The 23,260-nt window shown below is 40.7% G+C and overlaps 1 protein-coding gene across 6 annotated transcripts in view; it reads right to left on the bottom strand.

Moving 5' to 3' along the window:
- ASH1L (ASH1 like histone lysine methyltransferase) overlaps positions 1 to 23,260 on the bottom strand; it is an 85,391-nt gene that overhangs the window by 7,264 nt on the left and 54,867 nt on the right. For 4 of the 6 annotated variants that reach the window (XM_014523332.2, XM_025212659.1, XM_025212660.1 and 1 more), the window contains 17 exons: positions 18,436 to 18,530; positions 14,986 to 15,059; positions 13,371 to 13,416; positions 12,704 to 12,812; positions 10,768 to 10,974; positions 9,660 to 9,806; positions 8,392 to 8,500; positions 8,089 to 8,250; positions 7,810 to 7,904; positions 7,608 to 7,706; positions 5,989 to 6,146; positions 4,762 to 4,914; positions 4,230 to 4,284; positions 4,004 to 4,136; positions 3,273 to 3,521; positions 2,796 to 2,882; positions 2,121 to 2,211 (listed from right to left, as the gene is read on the bottom strand). In XM_014523332.2, the coding sequence (XP_014378818.1) occupies positions 2,121 to 2,211; positions 2,796 to 2,882; positions 3,273 to 3,521; positions 4,004 to 4,136; positions 4,230 to 4,284; positions 4,762 to 4,914; positions 5,989 to 6,146; positions 7,608 to 7,706; positions 7,810 to 7,904; positions 8,089 to 8,250; positions 8,392 to 8,500; positions 9,660 to 9,806; positions 10,768 to 10,974; positions 12,704 to 12,812; positions 13,371 to 13,416; positions 14,986 to 15,059; positions 18,436 to 18,530 (2,069 nt within the window). Of the gene's footprint in view, positions 1 to 78; positions 1,671 to 2,120; positions 2,212 to 2,795; positions 2,883 to 3,272; positions 3,522 to 4,003; positions 4,137 to 4,229; positions 4,285 to 4,761; positions 4,915 to 5,988; positions 6,147 to 7,607; positions 7,707 to 7,809; positions 7,905 to 8,088; positions 8,251 to 8,391; positions 8,501 to 9,659; positions 9,807 to 10,767; positions 10,975 to 12,703; positions 12,813 to 13,370; positions 13,417 to 14,985; positions 15,060 to 18,435; positions 18,531 to 23,260 lie in introns of those variants that run through there. The other 2 variants (XM_025212658.1, XM_014523333.2) reach the window with 2 other exon arrangements.

Here is a 23,260-nt window from a genome sequence, read left to right as displayed (position 1 = left end):
CTCTTTCCATATGAAGAAAGACTAAGAGCTGCATAGTTTATTTTCCCTTCTACTCTGAAAGAGGAAAGAAGGGCTGGGTGCAGCTGAAAGAGTCTGAAAAGCAGGCAGGGGGAATTGCAGCTGTTCCTGCTGGTGCATTAGAGAGAACACTGCCAGAGGGGAGTCTCCATACCAAGCTTCCTATCCCTCAGAGCATCCCAAGGTCTGGGTGGATCTCAGGACAGGCTTCTGGGAAATCCTATTTCATTCGGTAAGCTACAACTCCCAACACCATCAATTCTGTTTTCCGGCCCTGAATATTGGAAAATCTGTTGTGGCAGCCCATGACTGTGAACAGCCTGCAGCAGAATCATCCAGGGAATGAAAAACAAGTGTTTCAAGTGTGAAGATTAAGGAACTTAACCTGTTCTGTTTATTGAAGAGTAGGATTAGAGATGTCTTAATTACTGTGTTCAGGTACTTACATATAAAAAAGATCTGATAGCTGGAGGTTTTTCAGTCTTGCTGACAAAGGCACAATAATAAGATGCAGTGTCTAGAACTCGAAATTCAACAAACTCAACCTCAAAAGAAGAGTTTCTGTGCAGTGCGGATGGAACCCCTCACCTGGGGCGGTGCTGGACTCACCATCACTTGGCAGCAGTCGGGAAGGATTTTCTTCCCTGATGTACAATTGGCCACATATATGGTGTGTGTTTCACTTCTCTCTGAAGCATCAGAGATTAGTGACAGTTAGACACTGGACATGGGCTGGGGTACAGCAGTGCTCTGAAGTGGTGCAAAGAATCCTCTCTTACGATGCCTGATCTATGCATCTCATTTGTACGCTCACGGTCAAACTGATCCCCAGATTTGAGGTTGGGAAGGATTGGATCATCTGATCCAGAGAGGTAGCCATGTTAGTCAGAAGACAGATTGAACAAAGGCACAGTAGAGGTGCACCTTACAGACTGACTAAATCAGAGATGCATAAGGTGCATCTCTACCCTGCCTTCTGATCTGATCCAGGCCAGGCTGGCAAGGACTCTGGGGCCTTTCACCTTGCTCTGCAGTTTGGTATGTGTATTTGCTTGCTGGGATTACCTGGACTTCTCTCTCACTTAACCAACTCCTTGCCACTGCAGGGGCCTTTGTCTCTCTTGTTCTCAGAGCAATTGATTGAAGCTTCTAAAGACTGAACTGCTGTGGTCTAATTAAAGTAACTGAACTTGATGCAGAGATACCTGGGCAAACTGGACAATCTAGTGATCCTTTCTTGTCTTAATCTCAATGCACCTATGAATGGGTTGTTCACAGTTCACCTAATTGTTTTAGTACGATTGTGGGTGCCTCCACAAAACAACTACATACATAAATACTTGAAAAAGAAACCAAAAGCAAACCTGGGAGCCCCGAATTCCCCAACCAACAACCCACCAACAGAAACTACAATGAAGAGCAAACCATGAATTTATAATGCAGACGAGGTGACTATTGCAGAGGGAATTCGAAGGGTGGAGGGAATGAGCACTCCAGACGCAGGATGGGGAAGGCTCAGCCTCCCATACTCTTTTTAGTATCTCTCCCCATCCTGAAAAATCTCCCACCCCCCTTTGACAAACATACCAACTGGCTTTACTCATTCTTGAGCAGTTCTCTTTATATGTATTGGCCTCTTTCTAACCTTGTATCTGTGGGATGAAATTAAGAAAAAGAAAATTCAGGTTCAGTATCTAGAAAAAGCTCCTGACACTGAGCTGTGAAAGGGACAGAACTGCTCCCAGGGGACCTGCAGTATATGTTGTACAGAGCAAAGGATAGGCTAAGTGAACTAACAGGTGTTTTTGTTTAATGTGGCTGCAGCCCTTCCATCCTTCCTTGGCTTGCTTTCTTCATTTGCTCCTAGCAACCATCTCAGCACTCACCCTCTCTGGTCAGAAGGAAGCCCTTGCTCAAGATACTTAAGTGCATATTCACCAATCAGCTTCAGGATCTCAGCTTCCTCACTCTGTCACCTCTGTAATAGCAAAGTTCACCGTTTCCTACTCAAAAAGTTGCATACATCTGAATCAAGGTTATAGCAGAGAGCTCTTTGAGCTTTCCCTCTGACAGAAATCACCACTATCAGAGGATGGACATACCTTGACGCAGCAGCAGATCATCCCTTAGCAGACATATATAATAAACACAGCCAGGCTGGGCATAATGGGGACGAGGAATCATAGGAACCTCCTGGAAGAAAGAAGACAGACTGATGAAATGGCCCAACCCTTCCTTTCCATCGTTCAGTACAATCAGTACAGACCTGGGGCTGTTACCAACCACACTTCCTATCTTCTGGAAATACTTGGTAGAGCTGGACGCAGAACAAGAATTTAAATTTAACAGAAAGTTGAACAAAATTTGAAGAGATGGTAACTTGGACTGGTGTCCAGTCATGCTTGAGCTTTACCCATCCTCTCTTTGCCTCAGTCCTATACTGGCCTCATCTGGTTTCACAGCCCTAGAAAATGGGGAAACTTTCCTGTGAATTTCTCTTCCTTTATTGTAGGAGATAAAGAATTTTGGCTACTAATATGAAAGCTATATTATATTGTTGACAGTTATAAATTGTGGCATAGACTACTTCAGAGACTCACTTTCTGCCTTTGCTAGTTTGGAGGAGAGGCTGGCTTGTGAACTGTTTCCATACTATTTGCATGCAAGCACAAAACTAAGAACAGTGAGAATTCCCTCTTTACCAAAACACTAGTTACACCCTGGCACGTGAAAAGGTATGAGTGTGAGCGCTGCAAAAAAAATTGAAAATGTTTTACCCTGCTGACAGATCGAGGTTCGCACTGCTCACACAAGTAGTGTTCAACATCTGAATTGACACCCATGCAGTCACAGTGTTGCCAAACCTACAAAGACATGTCCTGGTTAGGAAGACCTGGGTTTTAATTTATAGATTAAAAACAATTTCAGAGTAAAGAAAGCATGAGGGCAAGCATCCTAAAGGAAACCTGGGGCTTCTTTTTAACTATTTCATACAATGCCCAGGAAAGTAAGATCTGTATGCAATTGGCGGTTCAGAGGCTCATTACTGGAGTTTTATCTTCTTTTGGAGAACAGTTTAACAAGATTATTAGCAGTTTAACAGAATTATTAGCTCCTCTCCCTAGTGATGCTAATTGTATTTTCTGTGCGGAAATAGAAGATCCAAATTTTCTTTGGAGAAGGGAAGGGATGATTCACCTGTCAGCTATGCGGGAGCTATGGGTAAAGGCTTTATTGACCAAGGTTCTCCTCACCATGCATTTTTCACACTGGATCATCAGCCCTTCATCTTTGTAAAGGCCACAAATACAGCGGATCACATCCTCATCCTTCTCGTGCCCGTTCTCCTTTTCACAGACAGATGTCTCGCTGCTGTCAGCTTCACTGGCAGTTTCCCCCACAATCTCATCAATTTGGGCAGAGGCCTCGTGGCGAGCACTGTAATATGCCTTCCGCAGCCGACATACATCACGCCCAATTGGGGACTTCCTGCCATAATACTTCTGGATAAAAAAAATAAAAGCAGCAGTTCACTCTTCTGCACATCTCCACTGCTCTGGGCTACATGTACATGTGGGGCAAGTGTATACACTTTATCCTCTCCATATGTCCATGTATCAGAAGCACTTGCCCTGGCAGCTCTTGAACATCTCTGATGCCCATGTACTTTAGATATCTAAAGACAGGTATAGGGACAATTTATTTCCTCTGGCAAGCATCCTGGTCCCTTCAGATTGGAGGTCTGCACAGATCTTTTGAGCCTTTTTTATGTCTGACCCCAGGTGGTAGGAGAATGTTAAGAGAAGGGGATGAAGTGAACAAGATATCAGTGTCACTGTCTGCACCAATGCTGTTTGGCAGAAGAGCATTATTGGCATCTCTCTTTATAATGCTGTTCTTCTGTCACAAAAACCTGAGAAGACCATTATATTGGGCCATATCTACACTGCCTGCATAACAGCTCTAAGGCCTAAGGCAGCCTCACCTCAGCATTTCGGAAGACCTTCAGCATGTCCCCATCAAAAGCTTCTACTGTTTTATAATACCCGGTCAGGATCTGCTTCTCAATGGTGGCAAGGTCCAGTGGGTCAGAGATCTTCTCGTAGTAATCTGCATTTCTGAAATAGGAGTGCATTTATAATTTTCACCAAAATTTCCAAGCTATGCAAACTAGTGTTAAGTAATCATGGACCAGAGAGGCAAAAACTTACTTTTTTTTAGGGGGCAGGTTCAGCAGTGGAGCTGCAAGAGCCTGCCTGGAGGAGTCTGTAAGGGAAGGATAAACTTTAGCAGCAGTTGCCACAGTAGAATTAAAAAAAAAAGAAGCAACAAATAAATGTAACCCCCCAAAAAGTGGGCCCCTTTCTGCCCTCACACACAGGTAAAATAAATGTTGAGTGTTTTAAGTTGGCTGTTGTGCTATGTTTGCAGGTAGAGTGCTGGCAGTCAACTACATCACAGCATGATTCTGTACAACGGATCAGAGTTGAATCCAAGCAACAACAACAACAACAACAACAACAAAAATCACACTTTTGTAGGACATCCCCTTCTGCAGACTTGGGGAAAGGGGAAGAAGCTGTACAGAATGGAGTGATGGCTAGCAGTAGAAGGGAAAACAGAAGAAGGGTTTGTTTAAACTCCTGAAATAAGTTCATTCCTTTTTAATATGTTATACTCAGAACAACCTTTTCAGGAAGCCAATAAGGTCTCAATGGACACTGTTAGCAGAATAACATTCACCTTTATAGGAGATGATGCTATCGCAAATCTCCTTGAAGATCTGTGCAAGACGGGCAGCACGGGCCACTTCAACGTTCTCTTCAGCTGCAGCCAAACGTCGTGTTCGTACAGAGCGGGAGGTTTGTAGGGCTGAGAACTGAGTCATGAAGACATCTGAAAGAGGGGAGCAAAGAAACACCTTCAAATTCAACTGCAAGAAGCAATGTAGTTTTCTTGAATTGGGTACTTATGATGAGAAAAGATTAACATGTCTCCTGCCTTTCACTAAGTACAGACACATATTTCCTACAAACAATAATAATGCATCACAATAAAGGCAACAGGTTAGGTTCACCTGTATGCTTTAGCTTCTTTGTGCTGCTCTAGCTAGTTTTGCTGGATTTCTGGCTAGTTTGTGGTGGTATGAGAATGGGATAAAGCAGCCAGTAGATACCAGTAGACAGCCCAAACCACACACCTCTCAGTGTCTGTCTTAACCACCAAAAGAGGGTCACTCCTAAAGAGGGGTCCTCTGGTTGTAACTAGGGGCAGAATTTGAACCTCTGACAGAAGCGATGTTTAGGAACAGCTTTTGTATTTTTCCTTTGGCAGACACATTTTGTCCCACCCATATAACAAGCTGCGAGCCAGAAAACTGTTGCCAAAAGGCCAGAACAAGAGAGGCTTCTTGTTATGATAAGGGCAGCTCTCAAAGTTAGCATAACTGCTGCTGTAGGCATTGGGTCAGCAGTAAACGCTTTTTCATTATAAGGCCAGTCCAGCAAAGCTTTCAGTTCTTTAGAATGACAGCTACTAAAAGTTACCTTTTAGTTAGGGGAGAAGGGGAAGAAGATGAATTCAAAGTGAGCAATGGACCTTCCACTTGGAGATAAACAGCTTTTAAGACCCAGCAAAGCAGAACAAATTATATATATAATCAGATCAGTAGTCTATCAAGTTCAGACACCTAGCTCTGAGAGTGACTACTGCTAGATGCTTCAGTGGAGAGTGCAGAACTCCTTAATGAAAAATATTACCGAATAATTTTCTCAGAGAACTTACTACTTTCATACACATAAATACATATATATCTATATCTATATTTAGAAAGCTGCTGAGACTCCCTTAATAACCTGCATACAGGACTGATTTGACTTATCTGTGGATATAAGTTATCATGCCTGCACAGTTTGACTAAGTCCTGAGAAGAAGGGAAATGGCAGTATCAGGAAACTGTGCAGGCCTTACCAGATTTGATGTTGCCATCATCTCGACAAATTCCATTCCAGCGGTTGTACAAAGATGCAGAGTGGATGCTGTCACTGACGTGCTTAACTTCTTCTTGCTTTTGCCGAATCTTCTCCCAATTCCGTACCAGGAAGACGTGGTGTTTTAGCACAAAATTCCTACAAAAAACAGAAGAGCATTGGGAATCACTTCACTGTGTAATGTCAATATCTTAACCTGGGAAGCAGCAGAAAAGAGCTTGGTTTTTGCCCTCCCCCGATGTCTTTGGAAGTACTTTTGGGAAACCCAAGGCTATGATTTTTAGGCAGACTAGAACTCCATCTGGAGGTACAGACAGGGAACAATGATCACTTACACTACAGTAACAGGTTTTGGATCCCCTCTAGATGCGTGTTAACCTCAAACAGATGAGCTTGCAATCTTCTGAACTGCTGTGCTGCACTGCCATTGTGATAAGAATGAAGGGAGACTGTGATCGCTCTGCCCTTCATGATCCTGCACAGGAACCCATGGAGACACAAGGTACACGCACAGCCCCAACAGAAAAAACTATTAAAGTAAATTCTGGCCTTGTGTGGAAGAGGCATATATGTACTTAAAGAGGTATCTACACCTACATGTGCCCAAATAACTTTTCCATCAAAAGAGTTCTTGAGAAGCATGTGGTGTGCCTTGCTTTTGGGTTGGGACAATCACAATGGGTAGAGTCTCTTTTTTGTGCACCTGTTTACAGCATGGCACCACTGGAAGTTGTAAGCTAGCTTTCCTTATTTTCAGCTACATTCTTTCCACGAAACCTGGATTATTTCTGCTACACAGCCATGATTTTTAGCTGCACAATTTACACAGCCTATGCATTTAGCTGCCTTTACACTGTGATAACCAAACAAAAGAAAGGGATGTATTTGCAAGCTGTCATTATCATTATTCTCACATACTATGCCTTCAGCTTTGCTACCAGTAAGAAGCTACTGTATAATGCAGCAACTGACTCCCCACATGATCTATGATTGGTGGTGTCAGCCTGGGAAAGTGGTGGACTGCGTTTAAAGTGGCTGTGTTGATTTACAAAGCCATAACCGGTATAGGCCCCAGCTGAAATTGTGGGATGCATGCTGAACCTTATCTTTATGGTTAATCTGTGCTATGACAATTGCATCATTGTACCCTGTGCTGGTCGACAGTGCTAGGGCACTGAACTTACTCTCCTGGAACCCATTCTCATTTTATTATCTGTTCCACAAAACATGACAAAATCTCTACCACTTATTTTAAAAGGAGTTAAACACATCACTGTCTGCAGAATTACACTTGCTGCCTGCAGTACTAACTCAACAAATTTAGTTGCACAGTTAGGACATCTTGGGGGCTAGTTCCACACAGACGCATGCCTCACGTTGGTCAGTCATGCTTCCTTAAAGCAGATTCACTGTTGAAAAAAATCAGCTGAAGAGGACCGAGGCTTTCTGTACTGGCTAGTAACAGGTTTGCCTACTTTTAGGAGTAACAGTTATCCATGACCTGGAAGCGATAGGAACACTGACGTGGAACGTGCATTTGCCCTCCTACCACACTGATCATGATTCTAATGTCAGATTAAGGACAACAGATCCTGTCACCCCAGATGTGAGTAAGCACATTCCCTCGTCACGAATGGTCCATTTAAAACAGATCCCAGCATTCTTTCCTTCTCAGCAGGACACTCTATGACGCCCTGTCTTATAGCAAAAAAAAAAAAAAAAAAAAAAAATTCAATATTTTTAAAACCTGGTATTGCTAGGGAGAAAAAAAGCAAAACAAAACACTGAAATCCATCCCTACCTTTCCCTGTTGGACATGGGTTTCATCTGCAGCTGTGGGGTCAGCCGGGTTGGAGTGCTCACGCTCTCACTGGGCTCCTCAGGCATGTGGCCCTTCTGTAAAACAGACCATTTCTGGTGAGAGAAACTAGGCACAAATGTGGCCAGGACTTACATGGGCGATAACTTCTAGAGCAGGATCTGGTTTGTTGCTTATGTATACACATGCACAAGTGGTCTCAGTTACAGACCGACTTCCTGGTAACCTGTTAGCGCAAGAGAAGCTGGTCCTGGTACTCACCCTCTTCTTTAATTTGTGTTTCGACTTCCTTTTTTCTTTCGATCGCCCAGGTCTCCTGTGTGTGGTGACAGGCTGGTTGGTTTTACTTGACAGTCCATTCATCCGCTGACTCTTGCCTCCTATTATTCCTCTGCATTTGTCAAAACCACATTTGCAGAGTTGCTTTGAAAGAAAAAGGAGAATTCTTTTTAATGAAATTATAATACTGCTTGAAGAATCTATCCCTATTCTTGGATACCAAAGCACTCCAAAACAACCTGCACAGACATGCAGTTGAATGAAGTTGAGTAGTTTGATCTTTACCTGTTTTTCAACATTAAATGAATGAAAGTTGTAGTCATAAGTCAGTTCAGTGCCAGCAGGCATATCCTTAAGTGCATACAGTCCGATTCGGTAGACACCATTTACAGACCTGAAGAAAAAATAAGAGTGAAACTTTTCCCGCTTATATTACCATATCGGGTGCTGGGATGGTGCGGGTGCCAAGGCACATAGTTGATAGCCCAGCATTGCAAGTTCAAGGCCATTCCAGAAGCACTCATGGCACCACCTGTCAGATGCAAATGAATCTGCAAGTTCTGCTAAATACTTTGTCACAAGGACACAAAAAAGGAAGGATTACCATACTGGGGCAGCAAAGTCTAGAAACAGTGACAAAGGAATGAGATAGAGGGAAAACTGGCTTTGCCCACCTAACAGAGAGGTTAGATATAGTAAACAATGATGTCAATGGGCCTTGAATAACTTGTTCCTAATTTTTACCACTCTCCTTTGTTTGTCCACTCTCATACCAACTCTTTTTGAAACCAAATAAACGCCTGTTGTGCTGACAAACAACAGGAAACTATGATTCAGGAGAGGAGCTACGTTACATTAGTCACTGCAACACCCACCTTCAAATGCCAAAAATCACTTCCTTGCAGCATTTCATTCTGAGCCACAAATTCTCTGCTTATAGTTTGACAAACTTATTAAAATCTTTTATCCACTATTTTGCCTGTTGTTTTAATGTTTATATAAATGAAAGACTAATTAGTTTTGGCTAAAGCCACAAGTTTAGACAAGCGTGGCAAGCTCTCTCACTATGCTACCAACATGTTTGAATCTTGTTATACACAACCAATATTCTACAGCAAAGCCACAACTCTGCCAACATGCTCAACACATACCTACAGCATCCCCTGCTACCTTAGCATAAGGCCTCTCTGTTCAAAACGGAATGCAGAGTGTACACTGTCCTCACTCCTGTGTACATTTGCATTGCCAGAAGCAGCAAGCGTGCAGATTACTTTACTGCACCATGGAGTCCTGCCCATGTTAAAGCAGGTTAGTAATATGACAGCTGACATGCTGTAACTGCTGCCAGAACAGAGTACTTAGGTTCTGCCTCAAAACTGTCTAGCAGGCAGGAGGCAGCAATACAGTGCAAGTTTTATGCAGCACAAGTACCTTAGTAAATTATTTTATCTCTTGTCTTGTTCTGAGACTTGTTTCTCCAAGGTACATAGCCTACCTCCCCCTTAGCCACTGCTATAGCCAGTGGTTTGGTACATACAGAATTAGTTTCTTACCATTTCTGCATCTCACAGTTAGGATTACAGCTGTGGTTGATAAATCGAGCCTCATTGCCCATGCGATAGCTATCAATCACCATTCCACTGTCTAAATTCAGGCAGTAATGATCACTGTGATTATGATACTGTTCAATCATCCGGTTCCTAGGAGGCAATGCAGGAAAGTTATTTGTGATTCTGACTGTTACAGGAAAACAAACAAGGAAAAACATGGTAATAGTGTGTAGGAATCTGGTAAGGTGGTTTAGAGAGAAAATATTAATGGCACTTTACATTTATTAGGACCTTCCATCAAGAGGTGTAGGATATGCATTACTACCTCCAATTTACAGATGAGGTGAATGAGGAACAGTGAAAGACCGAGGCATGATCTAGGCCACTACCAGAGCAAGGTGAGAGTTTGGAAGCTTGTTGCCACGTGGCTATGTTGCCACTGGTTCTGCAAATTAATTGTAACCTTTATTACCTGGAAGACTATACCTGTGTATGTATACACAATGTTCTATACGTTCTCAAAAACCCATCATCCCTGCCCCTTCACAGCTTGGTTTTCTGTGGTTGGACACACATTCCTAGAATTAGAGAAGTCTCCATGCAGGAAGGAAGGAAATGTGGTCAGCTGTGCTAGCTGCTAACTCTACAGGCAAGCATTATATCTGCCTTCTCACTGAGCTCTGGAAGTAGTTAGCATGTAGTTAACATGAGTAGGCTTTCATTCCCTTCTTTGGGTATTAATACTCCCAGCTGTTGTTCTTTGTCTCCCTGTCCATCTGTGAAGACTCATTTCCTTTCCTGCCCAATGCTACTTGCTGATTCTGCTTTGTACAACTGGAATCCTGCATAGTGCATGTTTCTGTATCAAAGTCATTCACTTGTGGCACTGAGCATATACAGAAGAGACCCTGCAAATGTTGTTACATAGACTAAAACTGAGTTACAGACTGAAGGTTTGTTGATTTAAATGCTAAATTCTACAGTTTCACCTGTAGGCCAACAGAAAAAAAGACTCCTTTTCTTCCCTTCTCACCCGTAGTTACTAATTTCTCAATGTGCTCAAAGATATTTAGTAAGCTTGCCATTCCAAATAGCAATGAAATGCATCTACCTGAACTCTTGCTCACTAACAACTTCTCCCAAGTATTCGATGATAAATTGTCCTGCTTTTAAAGGCTCTTTGGTGCGAATACCCCAACCTTTCTCTTCAGCACGGAAACGTTCCAAACACTGCACCCACTCATGCCGCTGAATCCGCTGGTTACAACACTGTTCTCCACAAGGACATGTGTTAGGAGAACACTCTGCAAAGATCATCCTACAACCAATGACAAACAAGGGCATGTATTAGAGGAACACTCTGCAAAAGCATCCTAAAACCAAAGACTAACAAGCTAAAGGGGCATGGTAAACATACATGGAGAGCCACCACATACACAACACACACCCTAAAGACCTGTTAAAGGTTAATTTTCCCCAACCCTGTGACAACTGGTGGCTTTAGCATCCTTCTTGGGCCACAAAGCTGATACTAGTCCCAGCTCCCTTCTCTGAATGAACAATGCAATGAACTGTCTGTCTTGAGGGAGTCCAGAGATCTTCAAATCCAAGTAAAGATGGAAAGCTAACAAAAGCTCTAATTGTAGCTAGATTGAAATTTTTCAACTAAATGTTTTTCTGTTGATTAATGTCAATTCATCAAAGCTCAAACTTTTGAGATATGAAGGTATCAGTTTTGATGACTTGTTTATAAAAATGAAATTTTTGGTTCAAAATAATTTTCCATACAAAAATAAAATATAAGAGATCAAATAAAAATGTAATATTTACATAAGAACTTCAAGGGAAACCCACTCTGTAGAGGAAAATAAGACTAAGATTTTTTTTTTAACTGGCTAAGAAGTGGCACCTTTTTACTGATCTTTGGATATCTACTATACATGTGAACAATTCTTTTTTTTTCAGTTCTCACAGTTTCCCAGAATGTTATGGTTTTAATCCTGGCAAAGATGATTATGGATGGTTCCATCTCTGGGACGAGAAGGAACAGTTTTGGTACAATGATCCATTTGAATTCCTCTTGTGATGCTGTAATACAGGTCTGAATCTGAGTGGGCAGTGGACACTATGGTAATATTTCAAAGAGGCTGAGTAAGCTGCAGGTATGTCACTTGGGAGACAGGAACAGGAAACCCCTGTCTTTTCACACCTTGTGGGAATACTTTTGAAGATATAACTAAATTATTGGGTTTTTTTAAGTGCAATCTGTCTGGTAACCTAGACTTTATACAGATTTCTAGAGCTGTACTTAGCACTCAAGAGATGGAAAACTTTCACAAATAAACTTGGTTCAGTTATGATAAAAAATGAGAAAGCGAGCTCTTAGTTTCCTAAGATTGGAGAAATCTCACGCTCTTCTACACAGTAAGCAGTTCTGATAACATGGATGAGATCAAATTCCCTATACTGTATTTTTGTTCTTACTTTCTGCCTGGCTCTTCTCTTTCCAGTAATGACTACATACTCTGTTTCTCATGGGATTCCTGTTCTTTCTTCATACTTTCCCTCCTCTACTGAGCTGCCTTTTTCAAGCTCCATCACTATGCCCTGTTCCATCACTAACTACTCTTTTCTGAACAGTTTACCAAAGAAGTCTACTCTCACAGCAACTGAGAAAATCCATCCTGTCCTCAAACTAAACTGCATCCAAAGGATTTCCAGAAACTGACTTCTACTGTGGTTCATGAAATAAAGATGAGGTTGTAAAAGCTTTGCCCACGGTACAGGTGAAAGCCAACCCAGAGAAAGCGCTCCCATCTGGAGAGCAAGAGAAAGGATGCACATGCACATAAAAACTCTCATCACTCAAGCAGTAGCTAGTACACTATTCTGCCTGCTTCTGCATTCGTATTTTCTTGCACTGGAATCATTTAATGTTGTTGAGATCCTGATCACACCTATCAAAATTCTTTCTTTGCAAAAATATCAGCCTAGGAGAAACAGATTCTTCAGGGAATTCCCTTGGGCTCAGTTAAGATATTTCTTACCTGTTAAGACAGTCTTCTACGCAGCCCTTTCCATTGTTGTCATCTGGTTTCTTACAGTTGCAGGTTGTAGCCTCATAGCCAGAAAGAGGCTTAACATCAACATAGACATCTGGAAAGAGGAAGGGGAAGGAAAAAGGGAAAATATTTTTTCCCCACATAAACACAGAACTATTTAAAATGTTTCCACCCAAGTGACAGATCAGAAGAGAAGGTGGGAAGGGGCTCAGATGGGACAGAGAAAAATGGGAGATGGAAAAGTAGATCTCATGTAGAAGTTTCATAATGACGCAGCTTATATAACAGGTACATCTCCATTAATACATTATTGCACTGGCTCTCAACCTGTTTAGTCTCAAGGCTGCCTCAGAAAATGCCAGCCCGTAGTTTTCACTCATTTCTTTTACTATGAAGACATAATACAGAACTTCTTCTGTTACAAAGAACTCAGAAAGACTACAACAGATTTTGATGCTATGGAATTCTATTTGAAATCTCTGGAATTATTTTGTGAATCACGTGTAGGTGTTTGCAAACTTAATCATGCTGTTATTATACAGCACCCTTAAAATGATCTTGTAGCACTTCAGGATGCTGAGGCCCCCTCCCCTGGTTAAGAATTGCTGCATTATAGAAATAACAAAAAAAAATAAATTAAAAAATTACTTACTAGAACGGATTTTTTTGTAAAGTGGGACATCTGGCTTTTTATACAGCTAGAAGGAAGAAAAATAGATTCTTAATATATTGCACAAGTGTAGTTGCCATTCAGAGGCAACAGAGAAATGGACATGTTTTACATTCAGAATGCTTATATTAATTATTAGATAAAATATACACAAAGAACTCTCTCTTGGGTTCATGCTATTTCTCTGAAAGGGAGCATCAGAGCAGAGGTTAAAATGTATCTAAACAGAATGCTCAGTTAAAGAGCTCAATAAGCAACTTTCCCTAATTGGTTTGCTCCCCCATGTTCCCTGAAAATCCATGGGGGCAAGCTAATTTTCAACCATTTGGGGTATTATTATTTTTTAGCACTGAAGAAAACTTATTTAAAGTCACTTTGCAGAATGGCATCAGATTTAGCAGTACTGTAACACATTGATAGTACAATGAAATAAGCAAAAAGAAAGAAGAGGATAATCAAAACCTATCACTTAATTATTTTGCTATTTTCAGAGAGAAGTCCAGAGGGAAGGTAGATTAATATTGCTGCGTATTTATGATTTGAACCCTTGCTGAAAGAGACTGCAGTATAATTCTATGTGCAACAGCAAATAACTTCTTCTCTTAAACAAGTTTTAAAATAAACATGATGATTTACTTGCATGGGCATGTGTTCTACTAAGAACACTCTTCAATGGTAAATGCGACAGACAAATTGTATAACAAAATGATTTTATATCAGTGTTCCTATATTGGATAAGGAACACATAAGTAAATAGATACCTCAAATAATGTTAAATTATCTAATGAATATGTAATAATATTAAAGTATTATGTTATAATTACATAATAAAACAGACATAAATAAATTATTTTCAGGCCATTACCAGAAACTCTGCACCACTAGAATATCAACAACTTTTGCTGTGTTAAGGTTAGATATGGTAGCTTTCTGATGAATGCCTGGAACCAGAACCATCTTGGAAATAGGTTACAATCATTTACATGGTTAGGTTACATTTCTTAGAGCTCATTCCTTTCTGCAGAGCTGGGGATGGTTTTACCCTCCTGCGTTAAATGCAGTGTTAAATTCTGGTGGAAACTTCTCAAGAAAAAAAAAATTCCTATTTTTAGGCTTGCACATATTTAAAGCTCTTTAAAAAGAATGCTACCGTTAAACACTTTCTCCAATTCCTGCAATATGAAAATTTCAGCTTGCAAGTGAAAAATAAATTCCCCTCTGCTGGGACAGATCCAAGAAAAATAACGTCTGAAATTTCTCAGTGTTGTTGGCAGTACATCTGAATTCTCCCAAGGCGCGTCTAAAACAAGATCCCTCCAGAAAGTATGTAGCCTACCAAAATAAAAGTCAGCAGAAATAAAGATTGGCTCTCTCACAGAAACCAACTGAACTGCTTCTATTTTGCAAGGGAGGGAAAAATGGAAATTGTCCACATTAAATATATATACAAATACTTTTTTCTCACTCACTAAGATAAACAAAAATATTTATCAATACTCAAAAAATATAACTGTGGCTTGGCATAAGAGATCTGTTTTTCCTCTTTTCATCAGTTGTGAATGCTATCTTGGCACCTAGTAACATTTTTATTTTGTACCTGATTGTGTTTCCATTGCCAGAGGATGTCATAAGGCAGCTGGAAGTCTATTCTCTTTTGTCTCAGATACTTCCCTGAAAAAATAAAAGGTTTATAAGTCATACGCTCATATTCACATACAAGAACACTCACGGGCACAGAGCCATAATTTTGACAGGGCACCTCAGTCCTTGCAAGCCACAAAGGCAGAATAGCAGAATCCTCAAAGAACATTTTGTTTATTGGGGGAGCACAAGAAACATGTCTGTAAAGAACACTCCAAAAGGACCACAAAATGCTGGTGTTTCTGGCACTCTATGGCACTGCCACAGCTAGGCTTGATTTTATGGGTACCAAGTGAATAGCTGTCTATTCAGAAAGGTCACAAACTGTACTTGTAGTTATGAGAATGGCTTCCTGGTATGGGTGCAAGAGAGACACTGGGGTAAGGAGGAGGGGGTTTAAGTTGTACTTTGATGACTGATCCTTAAGAACATCATAAAATTCTAATGCTAACTGCAAAAATCCTAACAGCAATGCCAGAATCCCTGCAGGCATGCTCCTAGGCGTCGCTATCAAGTGAGCGATTGGAGGAGCAGAACACACTTTACAGATATAAAAAGACTTGCTTTGTAATCTTCAAAAATCAATTTTCCCTAATAAGAAGGCTGTTTTGCTATTGCAATATTTCACACACTAATATTTGCAATTATATTACTAAGGGACACTGTATATAATGGTGTCCTGCTGATGTTCTGCACCCCACAGTGCACTAACTGTTCCTTTCTGTAAGGCATTTCCACAGCTGTCTTTCAGGTCAAGGCTTTACGCTAGTATTTGCTTTTCACTACTCCCTGTCCCCAAATTATGTACAACTGCAAATAAGGCTTCTTATTGTTGTTTCTCCATATAAATATATTAACACGAGATTTCAGTATACCATTTTTAAACACAAGGACTATACAGGACTTGTTCTTGGCCTAATTTAGAGTGAAATTTTCTGATCTATGGACCACTGCCCTTGAAGTAAGGGAAACAGGGTAGGGTTAAAAATGGGCTTCCATTCAGTCTGATATGTCTACAAAACAAACAGTTGATGCTGACTGTTCTTCTGACTGCTCCTCTGGAATATCTGCCAAATTAGTACTCAGATGGGTGCTCGTAAAAGTCATCTGAGTCTTTCAGTATGCTATAACCATGGCATACAGCTCTTCTGAGATGGATAATACTAGTGAGTTTATTAAAAATATGTTAATAGGAAGTGAATGGCATTATTTAGCAACCATTCTAGTTTACAGTATGTCATATCCCACCAGACCTACTCACAAAGGTTAATTTTGTTTCCTACACATTTTACCGAAGTGAGCATTAAAACTGCTGCTGAAACGGCAAATGGCTCTTTTTACTAGCTTTGCTCTGCTAGAGAACAGTGATTCCCTAAAAGCAATTACATCTCTTCGTGAACTGCAGGGTTCTCTGACCCCTAGCTCCATATCTTCATAACGCTTTCTCTTTCTTAAGCAGCAAAAGTGACCTGAATAAAATTTAAGGTACATTACTTCAGAGTGTATCTGCAGCCCATTCCATCATTTCTATATAAGAAATGACGTCACTGAACTTCTTAAGTCAACTGGCATTAGGCAGTCTGTAGAGGACACATACTACAAATCTGAGTAGCTATATGACTGGAAGATGAAGAGGGGAGCTATGTCATATGCTATTCACTGGTTCTTTCTAATTAGGAAATCTCAAGTAAGGTTTGACACACACTCCTTCCCTGAGTCTAGAAGGATTTAGGCTAACAGCATACTAGGCTGCGTTGGTATAAGTGTTGCCAGCAGACTGAGGACAGTGATTCTTCCCTTCTATTTGCACTGGTGAGGCCACATCTGGAGTCCTGTGTCCAGTTGTGTCCCTCTCCCCCTACAGAAAGGATGTGGACACATTGGAGAGACTCCAGATGAGGGCAATGAAAGTGGCTCGGGGGCTGGGGAACATGACTTATGAGGAAAGATTGAGGCAACTGGGCTTTAGTCTCAAGAAGAGAAGACTGAGAGGGGATATGATAGCAGCCTTCAACTCCCTGCAGGGTGGTTGCAAAGAGGATGGAGCTGGACTGTTCTCAGTGGTGGCAGATGACAGAACAAGGAGCAATGGGCTCCAGTTGCAGCAATGGAGATTTAGGTTGGATATTAGGAACAACTCTCTCACTAGGAGGGTGGTGAAGTACTGGAATGAGTTACCTACAGAGGTGGTGGAAGTTTTCAAAATCTGGCTCGACAAAGCCTTGGCTGGGATGATTTAGTTGGGGACTGTCCTGCTTTGAGCAGCGGGTTGGACTAGATGCGACCTCCTGAGGTCCCTGGCAACCCTAATTTTCTATGATTTTACCAAACTCAACAGCATTGGAAATTATTCAATAAAATCAGTTCCCATTAACTAGTACTGAAAATGCTAAGCACAGACTTGATCAGACTAGTTTTGACAATGTCAGGTGACCTAGGGCTGAACTAAGTTTTCAGAAATGGTTCACAGTTGTTGGTGCAGGCTGGGTCTTGCCACTCTCACCGCAGGATGCAGCATTCATCCCCAGTGCTCCTTCCTCCCTTAGAGGAGGAAATGGGCCATTATGAACCTGGCTACCCAAGTGTCATGATTTGGCAACACAGACACCAGGATATGTTTAGTTAAATGCAGTCTTAACATTTTGTTGGGACATTTTTGCACGGATCTGAAGCCAAAGTCAACCCTATACCATCATCTCATGGCCTTCCTGGGCCTAAACAAACCCCTTCATATGCCTTTAGGTTCACATGCATACCTCCATGAGTGAGAAAACTGGAAAAAAAATAAGTCTAATGTTTTCCGTACAACTTGCTCTTAAATTAGTTCTTATTTTTAAAGTTTTATTTATCCATAGACAGTTCTAGGAAACAGCTAAATCTGTTGGGAATTTGCTACAACCTCGCTGGGTGAAACAAAAGGCTCTTTCAAGTACCCTGGCAATGAGCCTAGAGACTATGGAACATTCTCTAGCCCTCATTAAGCAGGCACTACTAAAGTTATTTGGCAGAGAATTAAACCTTGTAATTCTATTCTGTAGTTAAGCCACTCTCCTGCTCCCCAATACAGAGTAATTAAAGCAGCCTTATCTTTATTGCAGAAGTTTGTTTGTGTCTGCTGGTACAAATAAACTGGAGGTCGTGGCCTCACAGCAAGAACGAACAAGATCACTGCACTGCATGCTAAACCTGAGCCTCCAAGGACACAATGCAATTGTGCAACACAGCCACATTAATTCATACAAAAGAAAGAAATCACTAACCAACTAAGCACAGAAGCATAATTTGCTTTGGTCAGAGTCTGAGACAATTATGTTCAAACAAGAAAATCCAAACAGAACAGTTTAACCCCACCTAAGAAATGGCACCTTTCCCCACCAGCAATAAAGAACATACATGAAGTACTCACCAACATGAATAGGGGCTGGGAACAACCCATGTTCATGCTCTCCAGGAGTGTATTCCAGCTTTTCTTTCTTTAATTGAATCAATCGGCTCTTTGGGCTGGGGATGAAAGGCAAGAAGAAGTAAAAATGAGAATGGGGAAGGGTTTTATTATTCATGAAAACAGTACTTATTTAGTGCTTATTAAGGTATTGATCCTCTTGCATATCACACCTGTCTAGAGTAATGGTCTGTAATACTGTCCTGGATCCAGCTTACCTGAACATGTCCAGAAAAATTACTTCCCAAGACATTTCTCAAGTGACCTAACTCGCCAATTCAAAGAATGATGGCTTAAATATTTTTAATTGCATAACTTCTAGATGAACAAGATCTGAGGCACCATCAGCTTATTTCCATCCTAATATTTGCACTATTGTTATTTATAATGTGTTAGATGATGAGAAAAGAAATCAGATAAAAATATAATCAGCTTTGTTGTTTTAACGTGTACATTTGGCAAGATCACTGGATAGCCAATTTCACTGCCTTGTGGATGACATGCCTTTCCTCGAAGCCCTTCACTAGGCTGCGCACTAGTAGAAGTAGCAGCAAAATTAAACTAAATGGGAAGCAGACATTGTACAAATTAAAAAAAAAAAAAAAGTGGCCGTGGCATGATTGGCATTGGAGTGTTGATGCAAACCAGGGGAAAGAAATTTTTTTCAAACTCTGCTCAGGACATGCTATTTAAAAGGGTGCTTAAGCAAAAAAGTGGAATGTTATTAAATTTGCTAAGTTAATGTTTAATAATGCTAAACTTAAAAATAAAATCAAATTGACAAAGTCCCTTAAAATTTTGGCGCTGATAGAAAACAAAGATTTCTAAGGACTAGAAAAAAAAATTGTGCGTAGAGAGAACCTGTACTGCAATTAATTCAAAGGGCATATCCAATTCCTGAATCCTCCACAAGGATTGCTTTTTTATGCAGTAACATCACCACTTTTTTTTTTTAATTTGTTACCTATTCACTACAGTTTCATGTTTTTGGTTCAAAAGTCCAGAAATAATAGATGACGATTCCTGCCACTTTGTTTTACCGGTTTTGGCATAGTTTGTACTTTCTGATGAGGAAGAAAACTTCATGTACACATAACCCAATCTAGTAACAACTGATCAATGGTGCCTGGTTGTTAGGCAATGTTACAAAGCATAATACAATAGCAATGATTAGCAAATAAGCATCAGTATTTAATAAGGTGGGTATCATTGGTTGCTTCAGCTTTATTTACAGCCAAAGCTAATTCTTTTCCAATCTGGTTCTGCAATTTGACTTTCTGATGTACGTGATGCAGATAGCACAGCACATCCTGATTAACAAAATTGCAGTCACTTCCTGTATTGTCATTAGCACCAAACTTAGTGTTTTGTCTACTGGATGCAGGGTAATATTTTTTAGGATTGTCTATTGGGGCGTTTTTCCCTCTTCTGATATCCCATTTACCTTCTAAATTTTTTGTCGAATGAGAATAATTGTGGTTCCTTTATGCGTTTTACTAGATAGACCTTATATGTCCGGCTGTAATTCTGTGTGTGGGGGGGAGAAACACGTCAATCATCAAATCCCTTATATCGTTGGGCAGTGATAAACTCAGAGTGCTTGCACTGTTCATTAGCAAGAATGTGTTAGGTCCTGATTTGAATTGTACTCATTATGCTCAGGCAGAATCCTTCCCAGTTCCCTGGACAAGTTTTTTCCTGAATCATAAAATGGGACTATCCCAAGCCACATACCACATTTTTTATTCATACTGCTTCATTAACTACCTTTTTTTGCACTAACTGGACCAAGTTTTTTTGTGCTATTGGCACTCACAGAAGCTTAACACTTAGAGCCACCATCTATTATTCGACTGACTTCTAACACCGTTTCTGTTATCAGGCAAACACTAGGGTAGTGCTGTATGTCTACATTATTTACAGAGATTCCCATGTTGTTTGCATAGTATACTTTTACCAGAGGATTATTCCATCTGGAGACTGCCATTAGAAGTTTGACACCTCCCTTTTCGTAAGGGGATAGGGCCTGGTCAAATTTTCCTGTAAGAAGCCCCATGTGATATGCTCTATCTTTTGTGTGCATAGTTGTGCTATAATGGCTGTGCCATTTAACAAATGAGGCCATTGTTGTAACTGCAGTTGGAATAAATTTACTTAACCAGATCAACAACTTTACTTCCATAAATTACGCACACTACGGCTAAAGAGACATCATTATGTTTTAGACTATTGATAATGGATACAATGGCACTGAACTCTCTGTCCAGAACTTCCATGATATAGCACGTGTGGTGTTACAGCCTGCGAGTTGTTCAGCCAATCCATTTGCCTTCTTCCTTACAACAATCCAGATCAAAAGTCCCATTACCCAAGTCAGCATTGTTTCTTGTGAAAACAAAATAATAATGGATTTGAATTAAGCAAAATATATGAGATGGTCTTCTGAAGCTGAACATGTTCAGCCAAATTCATCCCTGGCATCAACTTGCCTTACTCCTTTTAGAACTGTTTTTTTTCAAATGCTAGAAACCACCTTGCTGCTCTGTACTTTGTTTAATTTTTAAACCACAACAACCAAAGAACTATTTTCCAGGTTTATGTTTACAAAGAGGTACTATTATTTACTGAAGCTTCAAAAGCCTTTTCTGATTTACGTAGCCTAACATGACATAGGCTCTCTCTGTAACATTCATGAATGGCATTATTCACCTCAATACTTCAAGCTCTTTCTTCTTCAGTCCCATCTAATTTAAACTGAAAATTACTCATGTTGTTTAGATCTTTTCAGATATGTCCATGGTTCCTGAGACTGAGGAGCAGCAGCTACTATTGCCCTTTTCTTCTACCACATTTAAACTACATGCATTTTCCACCATAGCAAACGACTCTCTCCTATCTTTGTTTCTCCAAGGGCTGATTGCAACATACTTTGTGTTCTTTACATAGCCACAGAATCAAGCCACAGTATAGCTGATAAGTCTATAAGAAGGGTCTGAGTTGCTCACAAAAACATGCCGTTTCTCATTAAAACAGCTACTGAGGCAACAAATGAAAGATAAACTGTATATACTGTATACCTATCTTTAAAAAAAGATGTTTAGTGTGACCCAAAAACGATAGCCAAGGTGCTTTACCTTCAGTATCAGGTAAACTAGGCAATTTGATAATTAAAAACAATTACAAATATTGGGATAACATAATAGGGACCAAGCAGGAGGGTCACATAAAAAACCAACACACAAACCAAAGCAAAAAACTATGTCTTTCCAACATGCTAGAAAACAGCATGCCAATAAAATAACAGGTAACTGAAGAATGCTCAAAAATTAATTTGTACTTTCAAAAAAACTTTTTGATTAAGCCCTTCACAAGAAGGGGTGATGGGGTTACAGACTAGGTTTCCAGACTATGACACGTGAAGGTGGTTTTATCCAGGTAACGTTACTTTGAGTTATAAATCAAACACAGATGCTTACAAACAATACACCATAAATACAGACGAAAAGTACAGTGGGAATTTCCAGGGCAAAGTTGGCTCCATATTCTCATAGTTGTTGATACAAAAGCCTGCTAGAGATAATCTGCTGCATGTTACTAACAAGAACAAGCACTTAATTATTTCCATACCATGGCCTTTATGATGCATTTCCTCTATTGAGTAAAGTAAAATATTCCATCTTAAAATAAATTACAGAATAGGACTTTCCCATCAAGCAGCACAGGACACACCCATTTTCTCCCACAGACAAGAGTTAAGTTATGAATAAAATAGTTTTTCTACAGTCACTGGGGAAACGATTCCCCATAACAGTTACAACAGAAGAGTTTCTTCTTTACTAGCTGGCTAGAAATATTATCAAGGATAGATAAGGACTATTCCCTGTCTCTGTCATCCCTTCCCAGTTCAATTTCTATGTGGACAAACAGAAAATTTCTGCTTTGTAGCTGGCAAGGATTTTTGCAGGTGTCATCTTTTTTAGATCATCTGTAAGGTTGGGCTACACTTGGACAAGCTTTTGAATGCACTGTAGTGCCTACAACAGAATGGACTACATTTAAAAGCTTGTCAATGTCCATGAATGCTGCATGCCCCCGGAGGCTGAGGCGGCACAGGAACTGCACACAGGTGGTGGCGGGGGTGAGCTCCTGCAGGCAGCTGTGGTGGTGTTGGTGGCGGGGGTGGTGAACTCTGACCAGTGGTCGGCGATCACCCGCAGATGCCGCTGGCAGCGGCCAGTGGCAATCAGAGGCCACCTGCAGATGCTGCTGGCAGTGTTGGCAACGAGGGGTGGAGGGGGTTGGTGAGTGGCAACTGTCCTCAGGCACCACTGTGGGCAGCACTTTTTGCAGGGGGTGCACTGCCAAGGTCAGGGAATGCATGTGCACCCCTTACATGTCACCAATGTCTAAGTCTATCCCTACCATGCAGTTGGTCCAATAAAAGGTATCACCCATAAAAATCCTTTCTTTTTCCATATTTCTTGGACCATCATGGCTAAAGCATCACTCAAACACTGTTTTGCAGCTCCTGCTTTTCCTGGCAGTTGACTAAATCGATCTCTTGTCAAATGCCATCAGCTGTAATCAGATGGGGTGGCTGATGTTACTGGCAAAAAGCACTCTGATCTTCAAGGGTCGAATTGTGGCTTATAGAAAAAAAGATCACTAGATCCCAGCCAGATAAGGGGAATGAAACAGGGAGCTCTGCCTCCCCCCCACCCCCAACATTTCTTTGGGGCCTTTCCTCAGTCATTTCTTCTTACTGTAGTGCTCCATTTTTGTTCTTTCT

The sequence above is a fragment of the Alligator sinensis genome, unplaced genomic scaffold (assembly GCF_000455745.1).
Source record: "Alligator sinensis unplaced genomic scaffold, ASM45574v1 scaffold1165_1, whole genome shotgun sequence".
Classification (NCBI taxonomy): domain Eukaryota; kingdom Metazoa; phylum Chordata; order Crocodylia; family Alligatoridae; genus Alligator; species Alligator sinensis.
Note: the sequence above shows the minus strand (reverse complement) of the source record. Positions and strands in the feature narration are given on the sequence as shown.